General features: G+C 42.0%; 1 protein-coding gene across 2 annotated transcripts; it reads left to right on the top strand.

The window, feature by feature from the left end:
* Positions 1-208: 208 nt before the first annotated feature.
* h6pd (hexose-6-phosphate dehydrogenase (glucose 1-dehydrogenase)) lies at positions 209-18,796 on the top strand. 2 transcript variants are annotated; one of them, XM_049591886.1, is made up of 6 exons: positions 230-274; positions 9,008-9,190; positions 11,615-12,281; positions 12,385-12,502; positions 13,857-14,126; positions 14,302-18,796. In XM_049591886.1, the coding sequence occupies exons 3-6, from the start codon at positions 11,640-11,642 to the stop codon at positions 15,645-15,647; spliced, it is 2,376 nt and encodes a 791-aa protein (XP_049447843.1). In that variant the 5' UTR covers positions 230-274; positions 9,008-9,190; positions 11,615-11,639; the 3' UTR covers positions 15,648-18,796. The 2 variants fall into 2 exon arrangements, with proteins under 2 accessions (XP_049447852.1, XP_049447843.1); XM_049591895.1 differs by lacking the exon at positions 9,008-9,190 and having other exon boundaries at positions 209-274.
* The last annotated feature ends 112 nt before the right edge of the window (positions 18,797-18,908 follow it).

Below are 18,908 nucleotides of genomic sequence, written 5' to 3'. Positions count from 1 at the left end.
ACCAGTGTTTCAGGTTCATTGTTGCAAAATGTACACTGTTAATCTGAGTCAGCAAATCCTAACAACATTAGAAGGGCAGAAGGTGTGCAAAATTTAAAAACATATCTCTTTATTTTGTTAGAAATACAGAATTTGAAAATGCAAAGCCTTCTGCCGTTCACTGTCACATATTTGCAATAAAATTTTCCTGATATCAGCGGCAGGGCCGCGTCACGTGACCTCTGCAGGAAGCGTTTATTGACGGTGTGCAGTCCTTCATGGCACCACGGGACAGGTTCGTATCCAATTAACTTTCTACAGTCTGTCAGCTGCCTTTATATGTGTTACTGTGTAGTTTAGTCTCATGAACAGTTTTAGCTGTATTTCAGGTATTGGTAAAAGGATTGTGTGTTTGTAGCGTTAGCGGAAGTGAAGTTTGACAGCTAGCAGGTGGAATCGTTCACGTTTCCTCCGCTGGTCATCTGTCGGTGTGTGTGCTGTGTTTTCACCACACAAGTAATGAATGACTCGTAAATAACAACGAGCTAGCTTCGCTAAAGATGCTCAATATATCACCTGACAGCTTATAGACTCCATTGACTTCCGTGTTTGAGGTTTACGTTAACGGTTACCTACGCTAACGTACAGTCTCGAGCCAATAACCGTTGGTCAAGTTCCTACAACCATCATTACCATAGCTAATGTCGTCCTTTACAACCGTTTGAAAACCCTGGCACCGAGAAATAATCACACCAAATGTGTTTCTGTGCTGTTTTGAGTCTTGTTTGGTGAGACTACAGTGACAGGAAAACATATTTTGCAGGGAGCTACAGGATTCAGCGCAACACGTGTAAACAGGATGCGTTCAAGGAACCTTTTGAACCGCACATAAGTGTGTGTGTGTGTGTGTGTGTGTGTGGTGTTCAGTGTCTCAGCCTGACCTGCAGCAGTGGCGCACACAGACACTTTGAGGGTCTGAGACACCAACAAACCTGGCAGAAGTTTGTGTTGTTATTATTAAATGAGAGTCCCAGATTCAAGATGACATAATCCCTTAAAGAAACATCGCTGTAAAAGAAACAAACCTTGTATGGCACTGACAAAGTCAACACAAACATGGAAAGAATCACATCTGAGAAAGTAATCAGTATTCTAAACTGGACTTGCGAGGCAAAACAAAATATGTTTATATATTTCCATCCATCCATCCAATTTTATCTGCTTATCGGAGGCCCGGTCACGGGGGCAGTAGGTGAAGCAAAGCACCCCAGACATCCCTCTCCCCAGCAACGATTTCCAGCTCCTCCTGGGGGACCCCAGGGCGTTCCCAGGCCAGATGAGATATGTAATCCCTTAAGCGTGTTCTTGGTCTGCCCCGGGACCTCCTTACAGTGGGACATGCCCAGAACACCTCTAACTGGAGGTGCCCAGGAGGCATCCTGGTCAGATGCTTGAACCACCTCAACTGACCCCTTGGCCTTTAGACACAAATGAGCAGCAGCTCTTCTCTGAGCTCCTTCCAGATGTCCAAGCTCCTCACCCTATCTCCAAGGCTGAGCCCAGACACCCCACAGAGAGAACTCAATTCGCCCGCTTGTATCTGCAACCTCATTCTTTCGGTCACTACCCAGAACTCATGACCATAGGTGAGGGTTGGGACGTTAATGGACCAGTAAATCGATAGCTTCACCTTCTGGCTCAGCTCCCTCTTCACCACGACGGTCCGCCACAGAAGCTGCACCAAACCGCTAATCCATTTCACGCTCCATTCTACTCTCACTTGTGAGCAAGATCCCGAGATGCTTGAACTCCCTCGCTTGAGTCAGTAACTCTCTAACCTCCATTTGCTGAATTGGGAAAAGTCTGAATGTACAATAAAAAAAAAAATAAAATGAATATGGTATGTGTAAGAGATAATCAAATTCTGAAGTTTTTCACTAGCTATAACTCTGTTTCCCTGGTAACACCTGAGGGTTTACGTCATATCTGGAACAATCATAATCGCCCCATAAGGTTCTTATGCAATAGAAACGTTATTCACAAGTAGTGAGCTGAATGGGATGTGACATGATCACTGATGTGATACAGAGTAAGCTCAGAGGGCCAGTGTACTTCTCTCAGCTTGTGTGTAACAGTCTCCATCCTGTGGTGGTCAGACGATGAGGCACTGAAGACTACACTCAGTGTGGGAAATAAATTGTAAACAGAGGCTTTGACTGCAACCATGTTGCTATGGTTATGGTTACAGGCTGATACTGTTATGTAGCCAGCACATTAATTTAGAACGGTGACCCGACAGTGTCATTGGAACTACTTGGTAGATGTCCATTATCAGGTTTTAACAGACACCCTGCAGCCAATCAGAACCAAGTGTACATGAAGACCATGGTATAAAAATCAAATAAGGTCACCACAGAAAGTCACAATTTTTGTTTGGTGGATGGAATACAGTCACACCTTGTGAACGAAGTTAAAAATGTACTTAAACACCAGAGGGAGTCATTTTTATGCCTGGATACAGTAGATGAGTTGCAAAATGTCCGCCTAGTTTGTTTGTATTTTGTTAATTATAAATCAGTGGTTTATGTACGTGACCTCAGTGTAATCATTGTGCAACATAAATAATAAATTGAGACAAAAGGAAGCCATGTGCTCTGTCATCCAGTGTTATCAGTTTGACTGTTGGCTGCATTTGCATGTCTTCACCTTCTCATTCATGGGTTGAGTTTAATGGACAGTTGATAGTGAACCAAGAGATTGAACTTTGCATAGAAACGCAAAATTGGACAAGGTGCTGATGACAGGTGAATTGACTACCAACTTAAGTTATTCCAGTCTTCACTGTATGAAAGAAAGTATCTTTAGGATGCCTCTATCATTCACAGGCTATTCACAACGATAATACCGCACATCTGTTTCCTTTGTAGTGCGCTCTGTCAGTTGGTTAGTGGGTTGGTTGGTTGGTCTGCTGAAATTTTGCATGGAGCTTGATGATATCAGATAGGCTCTTTTTCCCAGGGTCACAAGTTTACAGTCATAAGTTGGAGCTGAAGGCTAATGACTTGGCAGGGCCAGGACATGTGCCGCATCTTTTACTGCCTGGAGAATGTGAGGTCAGTGCTGGGAGCTACTCTTGTGCCTACTCTTGTGCCAGATTCTGAGGGTGGAGAGGCAGTTTGCGCTTGACATTGCTAAGTAAGGTAAGGGTTAGCTTATTATACGGACTGTTTACTAAAGAAACTTATTATTGAAATCACAATGTGGCCAAGTGCAATATCCAAATCAAACCTCTTTGATAAAGAGAAAATGTGTCACAACATACCTTTATAAATGAAGCGCTGTGGTGCTAGACAAATGCCCTGGCCTACAGATTATATTCCAGATGTAAGGGAACATGCTTTTTTGGTACAGACCCCAGCGAAAATCACATTATCATTTTTGAGATTTTATTTTTTCAGTGAATTGGAAACGCAGAAATTACCATTTCCACTAAATTCACCACTCATATCATAATATTTGTCAAAATAATCTCAATATTATGTTTTTTCCGTATCACGAAGCCCTACAAAATATTTTAAAATCATTTTATTGATTCAAAAGTGATTAATTGCTCTGGCTAAGTATCTTTGATCAGAACTGCATCCATTACAACAGTCTACTCTTCAGAAATAACAGACCATAGAGTGCTGTAATTGACCAAGAGACATCTACAAGTCAGTCGATTCTTTTTTTTTAACGCCACAATCCCTGCAAAAATGACTTGTTTCACTATCAGGATTTGATTCATTAGGTCCAGTAACATTTAGAAACTCTAGAAGAGCAGCAAGATTAAATCATGTTATCACCATTCATGTTAGTAGAGTTCTAAACTGGAAGTTGCCAGCTTGACTGGTCGAAGTCTCTCGTGCGCTTGCTCCGACGGCCCAGCGATGCAGAAGCAGCACTGATCATCCGAGTAATTTCATACCATTGAAATAGAGCTTTTATGGCATCATTTGCCACGGACTTACTTTTATAGGTATGAACCATGTCCCATCTCCTGTGCTGTATCCAGGTCTCTTAATACATCCATGAACCAGCACTGAATCATAGCCCACAATAAATCCCAAGTTTGGAGCAGATCCTCCAGGCGTTTTAAAAATTAATTAAATTATATATCTTCTGAGACAGTTATCATACCGTGAAAATCTCATACCATTGCAACCCTAGCCCCATGACATGTGGTGCACTTTGCTGCATTCCAAAACTTTAACTTTTTATATCCCAGAGTGCAGCTATAGCATCCTGAAAAACAGACATTTGGTCACACTCATTTTTAAAGTCAAGGTAAAGCAAAAATAAAAATGTGTAATAATGAGTTTGTTGTAGTTTTTTTAAAAAAAAAAATCACCAAGTACATAAGATAAGGTTTCAGAATTATGAAAAATGAGCAGTATTTTCTGCTCTGAAGCGCTGGAGCATGTCCACTGAGGGAGCTGAAATGAGATGAGAAGACTGAGCTGCTGTGAAATGACAGACTCTCATCAGCAGCTAATTTAGTAGCACAAAGCACACATCCCACAAGCTGAAGAACAAGCTACTTAAGAGCGACAGACTCTTATTCAGCAGCCAACTAAGTAGCACACACAGTCTATGGCAGCCCAGCACCACAGAAGTAGAATGAGAGGAAAATGGACATTCCCATTCAAATCAACTAATTAGGATCATGTGAGAGGCAGCCATTTTTGTGTGAACTGTTGCCATTGCGACTATTGTAGCAAGCTAACTTTCATATATATAAGCAAACCGACTTGCGGCAAGTTGCAGACTCACAAAATTAAAGATTCTTTGTTGGGTGAAAAACAACAATTTGACTACTGTAAAACCTATATGAATACATTTTTAAAATTATATTCAACATAGAGGTAGGGCTGATCGATATTTATCACGATATGTAATTTGATAATGCTGCAAGTTTGAAAAGTATCCTGATAATGTCTGACAACTGAAGAAACAAAATGATTTTCCAGCTTCCCACGACACTCGCTGTAGAGCTGGGGCGGAGCAGTTTGGGAAAAATACTTCCTCCCTTGGAGCTCATACCTGCAGTCTAGCATTTTAATTAGTTTCTTGAACCTGTCTTTCTCCACGGTGTTCATAAGCATTATGTCCTTGGCTAGAAAGTATGACATGGCGTCTGTTATATCTCTGCTCCTTTGATGCCACCTTTTCGGGTGATCGAAAAGGTTTGTTACCTTTCCCGTCCATATGGTACCAACCAACGACATATTTTGAAGACCATCTTTGTCCGTGCACCGTCACCTTTCAAGTAGCCAAACCACTTCCAAATTATAGACATTGTTCAACCTTTTTTATCCACAATTTCATCCATTTTTGATAAGAGCCCTTCTTTAGCTTCACCGCCACTTTGCTCCTCACTCCTTTTCCCCTCTTTTCGTTATGTCCATGCTACTTTCAATTCCTCCTTACCTTGGCACTAACTTTGCAGTGAAAAAAGGGCATGTACAATGACAGGCATCCCCAACACTGCAGACTGACTGACAGCTGTCTGTTAACTTCTGCTGCATGACACGCTCTTTGGATCTATCAAGGTCTATCCTTATCATTGTCATCGACATACATTGCGACCCAGTTTTGAGAGTATTTTATCGACCAGCCCTACTTAGAGGTTCTTGGATGTACAGTACAAATGTCAACCCAATTTCAGTGAAAAATCAGCAGTGAGGCTCGGAGCTATAGGATGTTGCAAGGTCTCATCAGTTTAATAGAAGTTTTCACATAATTTTTCCAAGAACGTCCATGACATGAGCTGGTAGATTGTCCTGGGTGAGCTGGTATAGAATGACCCATAAATTAATCAGTGTGGCGCGTGTTTGTGGTGCTCTCTTGTTAGGGGAAAATTTTTATGCTGATAAAAAATGAAAGCAGCTTGTGACTGAGGAGGAATCATGTGTTGGAAATAATGGGTAAATTCTGGGGAGGAAGAATGAAGTCAATAACTAAATGAAGATAGCTTGAATGAGGATAGTGTGCTTTCAATTGATATGCCATTTCATTGATTCCCATGGGGGAAATAAGCACAACAAGAAGAAAGAAAATCCATGACATGAACTTTGAGGTCCTCCTAGGTTAGTTAATAAAGATCAGATCAGATTAAATGGGTACTTTGGAGTGTGTATGTGGTGCACTGGTGTGAGGGAAGATTTTCTGTGGTGGTAAGAAATGAAAGCAGCTTGTGACTGAATTGTGTCTTGGTGTTCACTGGATAAATTCTGGAGAAAAGGAAAGAAGTCAGAGGCTGAATATAGATAGTGTCTTCCCAGATGATATGCCACATTATGGATTCCAGCAAAATAAGTGGAAAAAGTAGTAGCCTGGGGGTCAATAGAGAGAAAGATGAGAAGAGCACAAGTGGTTGGCTATGTAGTTTAAAAGGAGCAACGCAGTTAGGAATGAAAAGACACAATTTGTTGTCAAATAGGATTTTTCCAGTTGCCTTGTGTTATCAGTCTTTACACAAGATGTGGCAAGCTGCAAAGGAAAAGAAAGGACTGGAGCACACGGATCAATCCACAGCCTTTAGTGCAAACAGACGTGGAAAGTGTTAATGTTAAGAAAAAAAAAATATTTTCACTGCAGTAATCATGGACGAAGTAAATCGAACATAAAATTCAGCTGTTTTTGAAACAGTTAGCACTCATGAGGTGGCCTTTGCTGTTTGCGTTGCCACTGTGTAAACATGATTGTGGAATGCAGGGATTCCAGATGTTGCACTCAGTCATAAAATGAGCTTCATACCGTGGGTGTTCTGCTCAACATGTAGAATTTTCAGTCTCCCTAGAGAGGGAGAGAGGAAAATAAAATGTGCTCTGTCATTAATCAGGTTTATAACACCTAGGCCTCGGCTATTACTGTAGCTCCTTATGCTACGCAGCTGCAAAAATACATTTAGAGTCTTTTTTTCTTATGACAAATGTCAGTGACAGTTGCATTGAGATACTGAGGATTTTAAATGCGTGTCAGTGTCCCCTTTGCACTTTGTTGTGCACGTCATGATGAGGAGAAGAGGTTTTCCCTCTGACTCCTATCAGTCTTTTGGATATGAAACAGTGTGCAGAGTGTTTGCCTGTTCAAATGTCCTACTAGGTGTTAAATGTTTTTAGGTATTTTATTGGCGGCATGGTGGTGCAGCATTGTCGCCTCACAGTGAGACGGTTCCCAGCTCAAACCTGGAGTCGGGGAGCCGTTCTGTGTGGAGTTCGCATGTTCTCCCTGTGTCAGCGTGGGTTTTTTCTGGGTACTCCAGCTTCCTCCCACTGTCCAAAAACTTGCAGGCTAGGTTTATTTGACTGTGATGCACTTTTTTGATATTGTAGCTTCTACAAGAGATTGCTGCCAAACGAAATTTCGTTGTATATTTTTGTGCAATGACAATAAAGCTTCTTATCTTATCTTAATTGGTGACTCTCATTTGCCCATAGGTGTAAATGTGAGTGTGAACGGTTGTCTGTGTCTTTGTGTCAGCCCTGTGATAGTCTGACGACCTGACCAGGGCTTACCTGCCCCTCGCCCAGTGTCAGCGGGGATAGGCTCCAGCCCCCCCGTGACCCCTAACAGGATAAGGTGTTACAGAAAATGAATGAATAAATGCATGAATGAGATATTTTACTGCATCAGTGTCCTCAGCCTGGGCAGAAGTGTAGGTTTTTGGCCATTTGTGTCCTCTGCACGCCATGCAGTGTTGAAGTTACACTTACCACACAGGCAAAAGTTGACTGCTTTGAAGTAGTGGATGCCACACATACAAAACATGGCTTAACAAGAACATTTTTTTTACATATTTACATTTGCACCTTACTTATATCAGTCTTTACGTTATTATTGACCTTAAATTAAAAAAAAAAAAAGAAAAAAAAAGTTGCCCTGACATGGGTTCCTGTGGCCTGGCAGGCCTGTACAATCATAAAGGAAACACTGGTGTTGCTGTGAACTGGCCAGGTTATCATTGTGTTGATAGTCAAAACACACATGCTTACGGGTGGCAGTTCTTTGCACCGCAGCACACATTGTGTGTTCTGTGTTTCACTGAACACCCATTGTATGCCTCTGTGCTGGAGTCAGCTGTGGTCTGTCTGTCCATCGGTCATCATGTTATTTTCGGCATTAAAAAAAATAAATTTTTTGGCCTGGCGGGGGTTCCTGTTGACCCGGTGGCCCGGCAGGCCTGTACAATTATAGAGGAAACACTGTTGTTGCTGTGAATTGACCAGGTTAAAATCTCAGGAAAGCCCTGGGGGGAATTTCCTCAAATTTCAACATCCACTTAGACTAACTGTGACCTTACAAAACATATTTTTGGCCATTACTTAATAATTCATACAGTAATCATGACAAAATTTTACACAAATGTATAATAGAAGAGATTACGGACATTTTATATCCAAGGGCTCTGATTTTGACCTTCGTCCTCCTCTGCCACCACTGCCTCCACACTGTCCTGTTCAAACCTGATTACCTAGCTGGCCTACCTCAACAGCCTCCAAGCCTTTATGCACAAGTTACTACAGACTGATAAAAGATTTGCAGGAGCCTGTTGCACAAATTTAAGGATCTGAGTGTCCTCAAAACTCCCGTCTGCTCTGTCATGGATGAAGACCTGAACAGGGGGCCTCCTGTTCATCTGGTAGTCTTGCTGATATTGAGCTTCAAGTGGTTGGCGTTGCAACATGTGATGAAGCTCTCTTTCAGTCCTCTGTACATATGTTATGAGTCTGGACAGACATGGATGTAAACTGCAACTTAAATGAACTGATTGGTGGAGAAATACAACCGCGAGGCAGTAATTCTAGTTTCCAACATATCCCTCTCCCCAACCCAGTTGGTCCATTCCTAGTATCTGACTAAGGAGTATGCCTTTGCTACAGCCTTTTCCTTTCTTGCTAAATAAATGATTTAAAGTTCTTGCAAAATCATCAATCAGTTGGTCTGACATTCCCGGCACACTATCAACAGAACAGTTGTTTTACAGGAAGCCCAGTGCCCCTGAGCAAAGTACAAAGTCTACACCACTGCTTCACCAGTAGTAACTGATCATTACGCTCATGACAATACCACAACACCACATCACTGGCTCCCAGGAGACTACAAAACAGCTGCTGAAAGAGACTTTGCTGAGTAATTTCATTTGGACCATCAGCCTTTGGAGATCTGTGTAAGTTTCAGCGTATTTGAAGGTTGTATTTACTATTGCTTTACATTCAGTCTTCAAATTATTGATCTGTATTGGCTAATTTTGGTTGTTGTTGTATTTTGATGAGTTTTGGATGTTACAAAAGAAATACAGCAGTGTCTTTTGCATGTGTGCATTGTTTTAAATGTGAATGGGACTTTATTTCTCAGTTGTATTTTTTAAGCACAGTTCCCAAATATTTGCTGGTTCTAGCCTCTTAATTGTGATGGATTGCTGCTTTTCTTTGTTGTTTGTGATAGTAAACTGAACATCTTTGGGTTTTGGACTGTTGGTCAGGCAAAACAAGCATGCATCACCTTGGGCTCTGTGAAAGTATTTTTCACTATTTTTGACAGAACAATCAAGAAAATAGAAGATAATTTGATAATGAACTAGAATTACTTCCTAATGGTTGTATGCCTTTCAGTCAAGTTGCAGTCCTCTGTCTTCACTCATATGATGTAGATTTGCAATGGTATGAAATTTTATTATTTTTATTTATTATTATTATTTATTATTATTATAAGTCAGAATGACCCTTAAAGGAGTTCAAAAGGAGTTCAAATGAAGGGTTTTTTTTTTTTGGTTGAACAAACGTCTTATTATTTGAAACTTGAAACCATTTTTTAAATAAAAGTATGAAGTCTCCCTTTTTAAAATGACTACAATAATGTTGAGATTTTCTGTCCAGTTGTATTTTATTTTTATCAGTCTATCATATGGCCTGAAAAGTGTTTTATCAGGACATTATGATGCCCCCATAAAAATGACCTTATAGATATAAAATGTCATAACTTCATCATTTAATCCTGTTAGACATGCATAAAATTTTGTCAGAGTTATCTCTGCCAGGCATATGCCGTGGTTGCAGTGTTTCATTATTGTTGAAAAACCCGTTGTATTGACTGTTTCGTTCTGTCACTGACTGTTAAGCCCTTGCTTTTCTTAACCAGTTGGAAGGGGTCGTAAGTGATCAACACACGCATTGCAGCATAGAGCAAATAGTATTCCCGGCAAATGTCTCAGCTAGAAACAGCAAGCCTTTCGGGCCGTTGCGGGCTACATTTTGGCCTTTATCATGACTCTGCAGACTAATTTCATACCCATATCCTATGATCCTATAAAGTTAGGCATAATACCAGATGAATAAATTCCGATTTTTGTTGTCTTCGCTGTGGCCGCAGCTGAACCGTGCATTGCCTAGAGTGGTCATGATCAGCTCCAGCAGGCACGTGACAGCCAGAACACAACCTTCTGGCAGAGATCTGCACTGTACTGAATTTGGCCCTGATCACACAGAAAGCATTACAGCAGCTGGAGGTGGCTTTTTGCAATTGTTTTAATGAGAATTTGCGTCTCTGCACTCTAGGCACCTGGCCTTTTTGAGTTTTGAGTTCCTTGAATTGACAAAACTTCAACACAGAGCGGCAAAGCACCCTGCATCATCTCGTTTTTTTTCCCATTGTCCAATGGGATGGTTTGAGATGCAGGCCTTCTGTGGTGGTCATGACAACAAGTTTACAGTTGGTAAACAATGGAGGAGAAACTGGTGGTTGCAGTTGCTGGATACCCAGAGCTATACGACTTTACAAACTGCAGTTACCACAGTCTCAATAGCAAACAGCAGGCGTGGAAGCATAAAAGTGCAGTACTTGAAACGGCCATCATTGAGGTGAAGCTCCTGGACCAGCTGATGGTACTCCCTGTGATCCACCCTGTGTTTTAGGGTCTCATGTACCCACACAGATCTCCGTTTCCCTGTGCCCAACAAACTGTTTGCTGACAACCTCTCACCCTCAACCAGAGTTACAGCAAGTACCCTCTGCCTGTCCATTTTAGGAGCTAGCTATTAATTCCTGTTAAATAATTAGAATTATAAATGGTAGATTGAGTATACGGGAAGGTTAGGCTAAGAAGGTGATAGGGTGGTTGCCTGGCAACAATAAAAAGCGTTTTTATTACTCGTGGCATTCAGTGAAAAAAGAAAATGGCATTGCGGCGCGCCTCGCATTTTGCAACCTGCAGAACGCTTTCTGTGTGATCGGGGCCTTCATGAGTTTTAGCCAAAAATGTGTTTTCTGAGGTCACAGTGACCTTGTCTTCTAATTGGTTCATCCTTGAGTCCAAGTGGACGTTTGTGCCAAATTTGAACACATTTTCCCAAGACCTTCTTGAGATATCGTGTTCATGACAATGAGATTGACAGACGGATAACCTGGAAACATAACGCCTCTGGCCACAGCTGTCATGGAGGTATAAAAATAGTAGTTTATTAAACCCTACAAGCACCTGTTTTGTTTCATGACTAGTTTCAATCACATATTTAGCTTTGATATGATGTCTGTCTGTCTAGTGGTGCTAGATGAATACCTACATGTAATGTCTCTCATTACTGTGTTCATACAGGAGTTTGGACAGTTAGAACCAGAGCATGTTTGTGACTGTGCTCCTGCTATTGGTCACTATATGTGCCCAGGGAGGAAATGGCGAGGAGAAAGCAGAGGCACAGAGACCTGGCCATGTTTCAGTGGTAATAGTGGGAGGCACAGGTGATCTGGCAAAGAAGTACCTGTGGCAGGGCTTCTTCGACCTGTACACTAACCAGGTCAGTAGTGGATACACCTTTTCCTTCTATGCTGGAGGACTGTCACCTGCCGACGTGGCCACGCCTGTCCTGTTTGAGATCCTGAAAGCAGTGTCCTGCTCAAAAGATGTATCAGCGGAGCGCTGTGCTCTGTTGAAAGAGCAGTACCTGCGGCTCTCACAGTATCGGCAGCTGAAGTCCATAGAGGACTACCAGGAACTGGCCAAACATATTAAACAAGAGCTCCAACAAGAGGGAATAACAGAGGCAGGGAGGCTGTTCTACCTCTCAGTACCAGCCTTTGCATATGCAGATATTGCTGATAAGATAAATAATAGTTGCAGACCAACCAGTGGGGCGTGGCTGAGGGTGGTGCTAGAGAAGCCTTTTGGACATGACTTCAGGAGTGCCCAGGTACTTGCATCTCAACTTGGTAGCTCCTTGAAGGATGAAGAAATGTACAGAATCGACCATTACCTGGGGAAGCAGGTAAAAATATCCTACACAATGTGTTCCTTTTACCCGTAACTCTGTAAATGACATGTTTGATTTGATGTAATGGTTTTGGGTTTTTTTTTGCTTTTGTGAAAAGGTGGTTGCAAAGATACTTCCATTCAGAGTAGAGAACAAAAACTTTCTGGATCCCATTTGGAACAAGCACCACATCGAGAGGGTGGAGATTGTAATGAAAGAGACCCTCGATGTCAAAGGTCAGTTACTCATTTATGTTATCTTAAACTGTGACTAAAATAATTTTCTTGCATCATTCGGTAAATGAAGAATTCAAAAACTGAGAAAATCCTTGATGAGTTGACCTTTCGCTAAGTCCCGCCCCCAAACACAGACTGGCATGTCATAACGTAGCATCGGGCTGGACCAGATCTTTCAGACCAGGGTCCAACAACAACTCAGCTGTGCTCTTTTGGATCTAATGCAATGGTTTCAGATTTCCTTCTTTTTCAGGCTGGTTTTGTGGATGGTTTTGTAAATGTTGTGTCTGGGGCACGTCGTGTATTAATGATACTCGTTACCTGGAGAGGTTGGAAAAAGATGTACATTTCTTCCCTGTTCCAAAACCAAAATCAAACCCTGAAAAGTGTAGTGTTAGCTAGCTAGCTACTGAAGATATAGCCTGCTGAATGTATCCACACCTGCTGTACAGGAACCAGTGAAGGGAAGCAGGGAAACTTTGCTGATATTGAACCAGCTGTGTGTCATTGCAGTGTGTGCAGATGAAGGATGTTTGACTTCCCCTGGAGATCCCTGCCTGTCCGGCGTCTGAGGTCCAGGTGCTGGCAGTGGCACGGGGGCGAAGCCAAACACCATTCACCTGCACACACTGTGATGCCGCACAGCTGGTTCAATATCAGCAAAGTTTCCTTTATATCCATTGTCTTCTGTGGCGATCAGCAGTGATGTGGTGGTTCACTTTTACACTGTGATCTGTAGCCTATAGTTCGGCTTTAGCTTCTAACTATCTTTGTCTTTTTAACCTGTTGTTGCTGCTGAGTCAGTTTGACATCCTGGATATATCCTTCAAACACAGACTGTAGACTCCTCTGTCTGCTTCTCTCTGGAATCACTCTTTCATTTTTCCAAAAATATGATCATATTTCTTCAGGGAGTGCAGTTAGTTACAGTGTGGGCTCCATGCTTACTCCGAGAGCTTGTTGGACCGTCACAAAAGGGCGGGGCTTAGCAAAAGGTCAGTTAAAGTTTCCATCCACTCACACAATTCATGCAGTATAATCCAAGTCTGTTTGTTTGGGAAGTACTGAGCATATGACTGGATAAATAAGGCCTGGATTATTCTGCACAAACTGTGTGAGAGTTTGTAAACTGATGTTTTGATAAAGTTTTGCTGTTATGTTGTCCTAAAACTTAGTTAAGAATTTTCTCAGTTTTTGGATTCTCTGTTCACAGTGAAGGCATGCCAGAAAAACAAAGTCTTCACGAATTCAACCTAACAATGGCTGAGTAATTAATATAGAAATGGTCTTTTGAGATATGAAAAAGGAGCAAGAACTCCTAATCATGTGTTCACATCCTCTCTTTCTCCTTAAGGTCGTATGCCCTTCTATGACCAATATGGGGTGATCAGAGATGTGCTGCAGAACCACCTGACTGAGGTCATGACCCTGCTGACCATGAGGCTTCCAGTGAATCTGAGCAGCAGTGAGGAAGTCCTTCAAAATAAGCTGCAGATTTTCAGTTCCCTGCTGCCTGTAGGAAAGAATCAAGCCGTGATCGGCCAGTACCAAGCGTACAAGACAGCAGTTCAGCAAGAGTTGAATAAGACAAAAGATCACGTCAGTCTCACACCAACATTTGCAGGTGACCGCTTTTCTTATAATCACTGTGATTTAAGTATTCTTTACTGCTGTTAAATGTAGAGAGCTCACCTGCAGACATACGACATGACCACTTGTTGACAGCATTTGTGTAATTAAACACTTGGTATACAACAAATACACTTCTGCTAATAAGTGATCCTGTTTGTGTCTTTCAGCTGTGTTGGCACACATCGATGAGACCCAGTATGAAGGTGTGCCAGTTCTTTTGATCTCAGGGAAGATGTTAGATGAACGGGTGGGGTATGCGCGTATACTTTTCAAGAATGACATATTTTGTCTTCAGAACCACAACAGCATTCACTGCAAGCCCAAACAGATAGTTTTCTTCTTTGGGCATGGCAACCTTCAATATCCAGCAATTCTTGTAAGTAAGAATTTATTCAAGCCAGTTTTAATAGACGATGAGTGGAAGGAAGTGACGGAGCATAAAGATGTCAATGTTCTAGGTTTGCCTATTTCAGACTATTATGTGCAAACTCCAAGAGAGCAGAAGGAAGCATATTCAGAACTTATTTCTCACATTTTCGCTGGACGTAAGAACAGTTTTATCAGTGCTGAAAACCTGCTGGCTTCCTGGGGTTTTTGGACACCACTGCTGAGAAGCTTAGCCAGTTCTTTTCCCCGCATCTACCCCGGGGGTGCTGACAATGGAGACCTGCTGGATGTCCGTATAAAAGGGAAAGACATTAGCTACAACAGTGAAGTGGTGATAATCAGCCCTGATCAGATGTCTGGAACGTCAGCAGACGGTTTCCAAGTAATGCAAGGCAAATTTCGTAGTGCTGACATGGTGTCCGCCTGGGCTGAGGAGCTGGTGGAGAGGCTAGCTGCAGACATAGAGGAAGCAGCAGAGGCAGCAGTGCGTGAAGGGGGTGTTTTCCATCTTGCCCTCTCTGGTGGGTCCACTCCCCTCGCTTTGTTCCACAGGTTAGCCCTGCACCACTTCTCCTTCCCCTGGAGGGATACGCATGTGTGGATGGTAGACGAACGATGCGTGCCTCTGACTGAAATGGAGTCCAACTTCCACAGCCTGCACAACCATCTACTGCAACACGTGAGGATACCCTATTACAACATCCACCCCATGCCAGTGCAGCTCAACCAGCGTCTGTGTGTGGAGGAGGACGGAGGAGCACGGCTGTATGAGCAAGAGGTCAGCAAGTTGGTAAATGGCTCCAGCTTCCATTTTGTACTGCTGGGAGTCGGCTATGACAGCCACACTGCCTCTCTGTTCCCTGGCAATAAAGTGGACAAACTTGGGGAAGGTCTGGTGGCGCTCACTGAGAGTCCTGTCAAGCCTCACCAGCGCATGAGCCTCACTTTCAGTGCCATTAACCGAGCTCGCACGGTCGCTGTTTTAGTGATGGGCAAAGGCAAGCATGAACTGATCACCCAGCTGAGCCGAGTGAAGGACAACCCAGACAAGTGGCCCGTCACCGGGGTGAAGCCAGTTGATGGCAGACTTGTGTGGTATATAGACTATGATGCACTTTTAGGATAGGAATCACATTCCTAACTTTCAATCAGACAAATGTTTTTGAAGCTGCTTTAAAACTACACTTGGTAACTTTTATGAGAATAACTTCCTGAAACTGTCACTACATCCACACAGTATTACATCATAAAAATCATGATCTTCCTTCTCTTCCTACCTCTTCTGATGGCATTTGCAAGAGCCTATCACAGCTCACAATCATTGCTCCTTAACTTCTGTCAAACTGTCAAACTAGGACTGATCAAATATGAATCATTGCCTATTTCTCTCCTCAAACGTTTTCAGAAACATATTTTAGTGTACTGTTTAGCTGTAAAATGAGAACGCTTGTGCCTTGGCTGCCATGTTGGAAACGGTTGAGTGAAGCACCACCTACTGCCTGGACCAAGTGTCTCATTTTACAGCTAAACAGTACACTAAAATATGTTTCTGAGAACAATTGAGGAGAGAAATGGGCAGTGCAGTAGGAGAATCCTGATGCATATTTGATCAGTGCTGCCTATTTTGACAGTCTCACCAAAGTTCACAAGCTGTGACTGACATGATTGACAGCTGCATTAGAGACTCCTCAGCTCTGATTGGTTGTTTTCCTTCACGTGTATTAATGCCATTAGAAGTAATTCAAGGGAGGCAGATTATCTGTCTTATACTGCTGTTTGAATATAGTGACAATTTCAGTAAAGTTGCTTATTTAAGAAGTTACCAACAACAGCTTTAATTAGACAGCTGGATGGTGCAAAAGAAAGTATGAGCCAACTCTTGAAGGACCTCTAGTTATACATATTGTAGCTTGTTTAGCACAAATTATATATATGAACACAGCAGGGTTTAAGACCGTTATTTGTCCCTGAGGGGCAACTGGTTTTGCTGCAGCAGCAATAAATTAAAAATAAAAGACTACAACACAGGGCTGTACACACAAGATAAAACCGCATATACATAACCACACATATATTTTTTGAAATCACAGCATGTCATCAGTTTTATTGCAGAAATGTTGAGTATTTGCAATTTATAGTTAAAGCTGAAGTGTGGGACTTTTTCATATAAGATAAAGCTCTCTGTGTTATGCAGAATATTGGAGGTGTTTGGGGACTGTGGCAACTTTCTTGTGCTGGTGCGCCAAAGTAATGCATTTTATGTCAACCACCCAGAAAGTGAAAAGGAATTTTTAATTAAAGTAACAGAAAAAGATTTGAAGAGACAGTGTTACCTACTTGGCAAATTGCCTGCCTAGATTTAGCGACTTTTTAGACCCTCTTACTTTGTTTCTAAAATGCCACTACTGACAAATTTAGCGCCTCATTCAGACCGTCAGAGTAGAAGAGAGAAATGTATTGTATTGTAATTCATTCCCATGCGTGCTGCTCAGAGTAATCACAGTCCACGACCCCTCTGCCATCAGCACAAGGTCTCTCCCTGTCCTTCCTCTTGCACCATGCAGTAGGGGAGAGATCGCAGGAGGAGAGGAGACGCCACTTGCAGCAGGAGTTCAGTTGTGAGTTTCAGTCTTCGTTCTCTGGATTGGAAGTATGAGAAAATGGTGCTGAAAGCTCTCTTGCCTTTCAAATATTTTGTTGAAGTTTTAATGCTTCCGTTAATGTACAATGACGTCACTAATATGCAAAGGAACATATGACGTCATCTGGTGACTTTTAGCAACTTTTTGAGGTAGTGCTAGCTACTCCCATTAGGAAAGAGTTGATAACACTATCAAAATGGCGTTTCTAGGGGGTGGGGGAGATGTAGAGAGCTCATCTACAGACATGACATGAGCGCTTGTTGACAGCATTTGTGTAATTACTCTCATTGCCACAGGGGGGGGAGACAAAAGTTCCTCACTCCAGCTTTAATGGGTTAAAAACTATGATAAGGTCCTTTTATACTGAAGCCTCGTTCAAATCTTTTTTTCTGGGTGTGTTTGTGTGTGTGAAATGCATATACAGACTTTTTATAGTTTATCTAAACCTAATAATGTGTGAGATGAGTGAAAATCTAGACAAATGTGAAGTATCTGTCTGCAGTTTACTAAGTGCAGGGTATGTAGCACTGTGTGCATATCTTGTATGATCTCAGGTGTGAATTTGCAGGTATGCAGCTTACTGTAATCTACACTTCTCGATTGTATGTTTTCTATTGTTGAGTGGCAGTGACCCACTTAAAATGTCTTCAGTGAGTTTAAAAAGACTGAAATGTTACTGGTCCCATTCATTATACATTTTTTGTATGTTAATAATGGCAATACAAACGTGTGTTATTGAAATGTTTCAGATAATTCAAGATATTTGGTGCTTCAAAAAAAAAAAAAGCACATTCCTGACACATTCACATTCCACTTAAAGAGTACTTCATCCACAGACTGACAGTTTCTATATCAGTTACTCACCGTGTGTTACCTTTACCTTCGTGAAGAAAACTTTTGTTTTTCTCACATGCAATCAGGGTGAACAGAGAATTGAAAAAAGGTGAACATTCTTCATAATCTGAAGTAAATGGTGGCCATGTTCAACAACAGTAAAACCATATCAAAACGTAATTTTACAAATGCTCAAACACTTTGTGCCATTATTAACCTAGTGTCATTTATCCATTCATATGCTTAAACACGTATTTTAGCTAAAACATTATGTTTTGTTCTAGCTTTGCTGTTGTTAAAGAGCCCCGTCTTACTCCAAAGTCGTCATAATCCGGTGCTTGGGCAGTGACTTGCGGCGTCAGAAACCAACAAAAAATGGTGTCCTTCAAGGCTGGCATAATACGCTACTGGTTGCCACTATAGTTTAACGTTGCTTGGCAGCATCAGGAGGAAACGGGGTGGGACAAGGACGAAAGTTAAGGCAGCAATAGTCAGACTGGGGCAGGCGGGAGGGGTGGTAGATGGGTCCAACAAACACTGACTTTCACCCCAGAGAACAGTGTTTGTGTCCCGTACGGATTCTAAAGCCAAACTCCTTTTTCCTGAAGTGCGTTTGTTTTGAAAGAGACTGTATGTAAGCGTAAAATTTCCTGTGAAAACGGAAGTGTATCTTGAAAGAAGACAATGTATGTAACAGGCAGAACTTGACACAGTGTCTCAGAACTACAACAGCCAACACACCCAGGGTACCTTGCACATCATATGTGGACGTAGAAAGTCCATGACCGAACATCAATGTATGACGAGGTCGGAGTGAGAATGTGTTGTGTTAAACGCTGTCCCCGTTTACTTGAATTCATGAAGAATGTTTTTCTTTTTTTAGATTCTCTATTCAGCCTATAGGTGTGCAG

This window comes from Epinephelus fuscoguttatus, linkage group LG1 (assembly GCF_011397635.1).
Source record: "Epinephelus fuscoguttatus linkage group LG1, E.fuscoguttatus.final_Chr_v1".
Taxonomy (NCBI): Eukaryota; Metazoa; Chordata; class Actinopteri; order Perciformes; family Serranidae; genus Epinephelus; species Epinephelus fuscoguttatus.
This window is presented reverse-complemented; position numbering and strand designations above follow the sequence as displayed.

What these genes read in the sequence shown, in the direction of transcription:
- h6pd (XM_049591895.1), top strand. Translation starts at nt 11,640, where the DNA reads ATGTTTGTGACTGTGCTCCTGCTATTGGTCACTATATGTGCCCAGGGA. An exon ending in AGAGACCCTCGATGTCAAAG is followed by an intron (nt 12,503 to 13,856) that starts GTCAGTTACTCA and finishes TTTCTCCTTAAG; the next exon opens with GTCGTATGCCCTTCTATGAC. An exon ending in TCTCACACCAACATTTGCAG is followed by an intron (nt 14,127 to 14,301) that starts GTGACCGCTTTT and finishes TGTGTCTTTCAG; the next exon opens with CTGTGTTGGCACACATCGAT.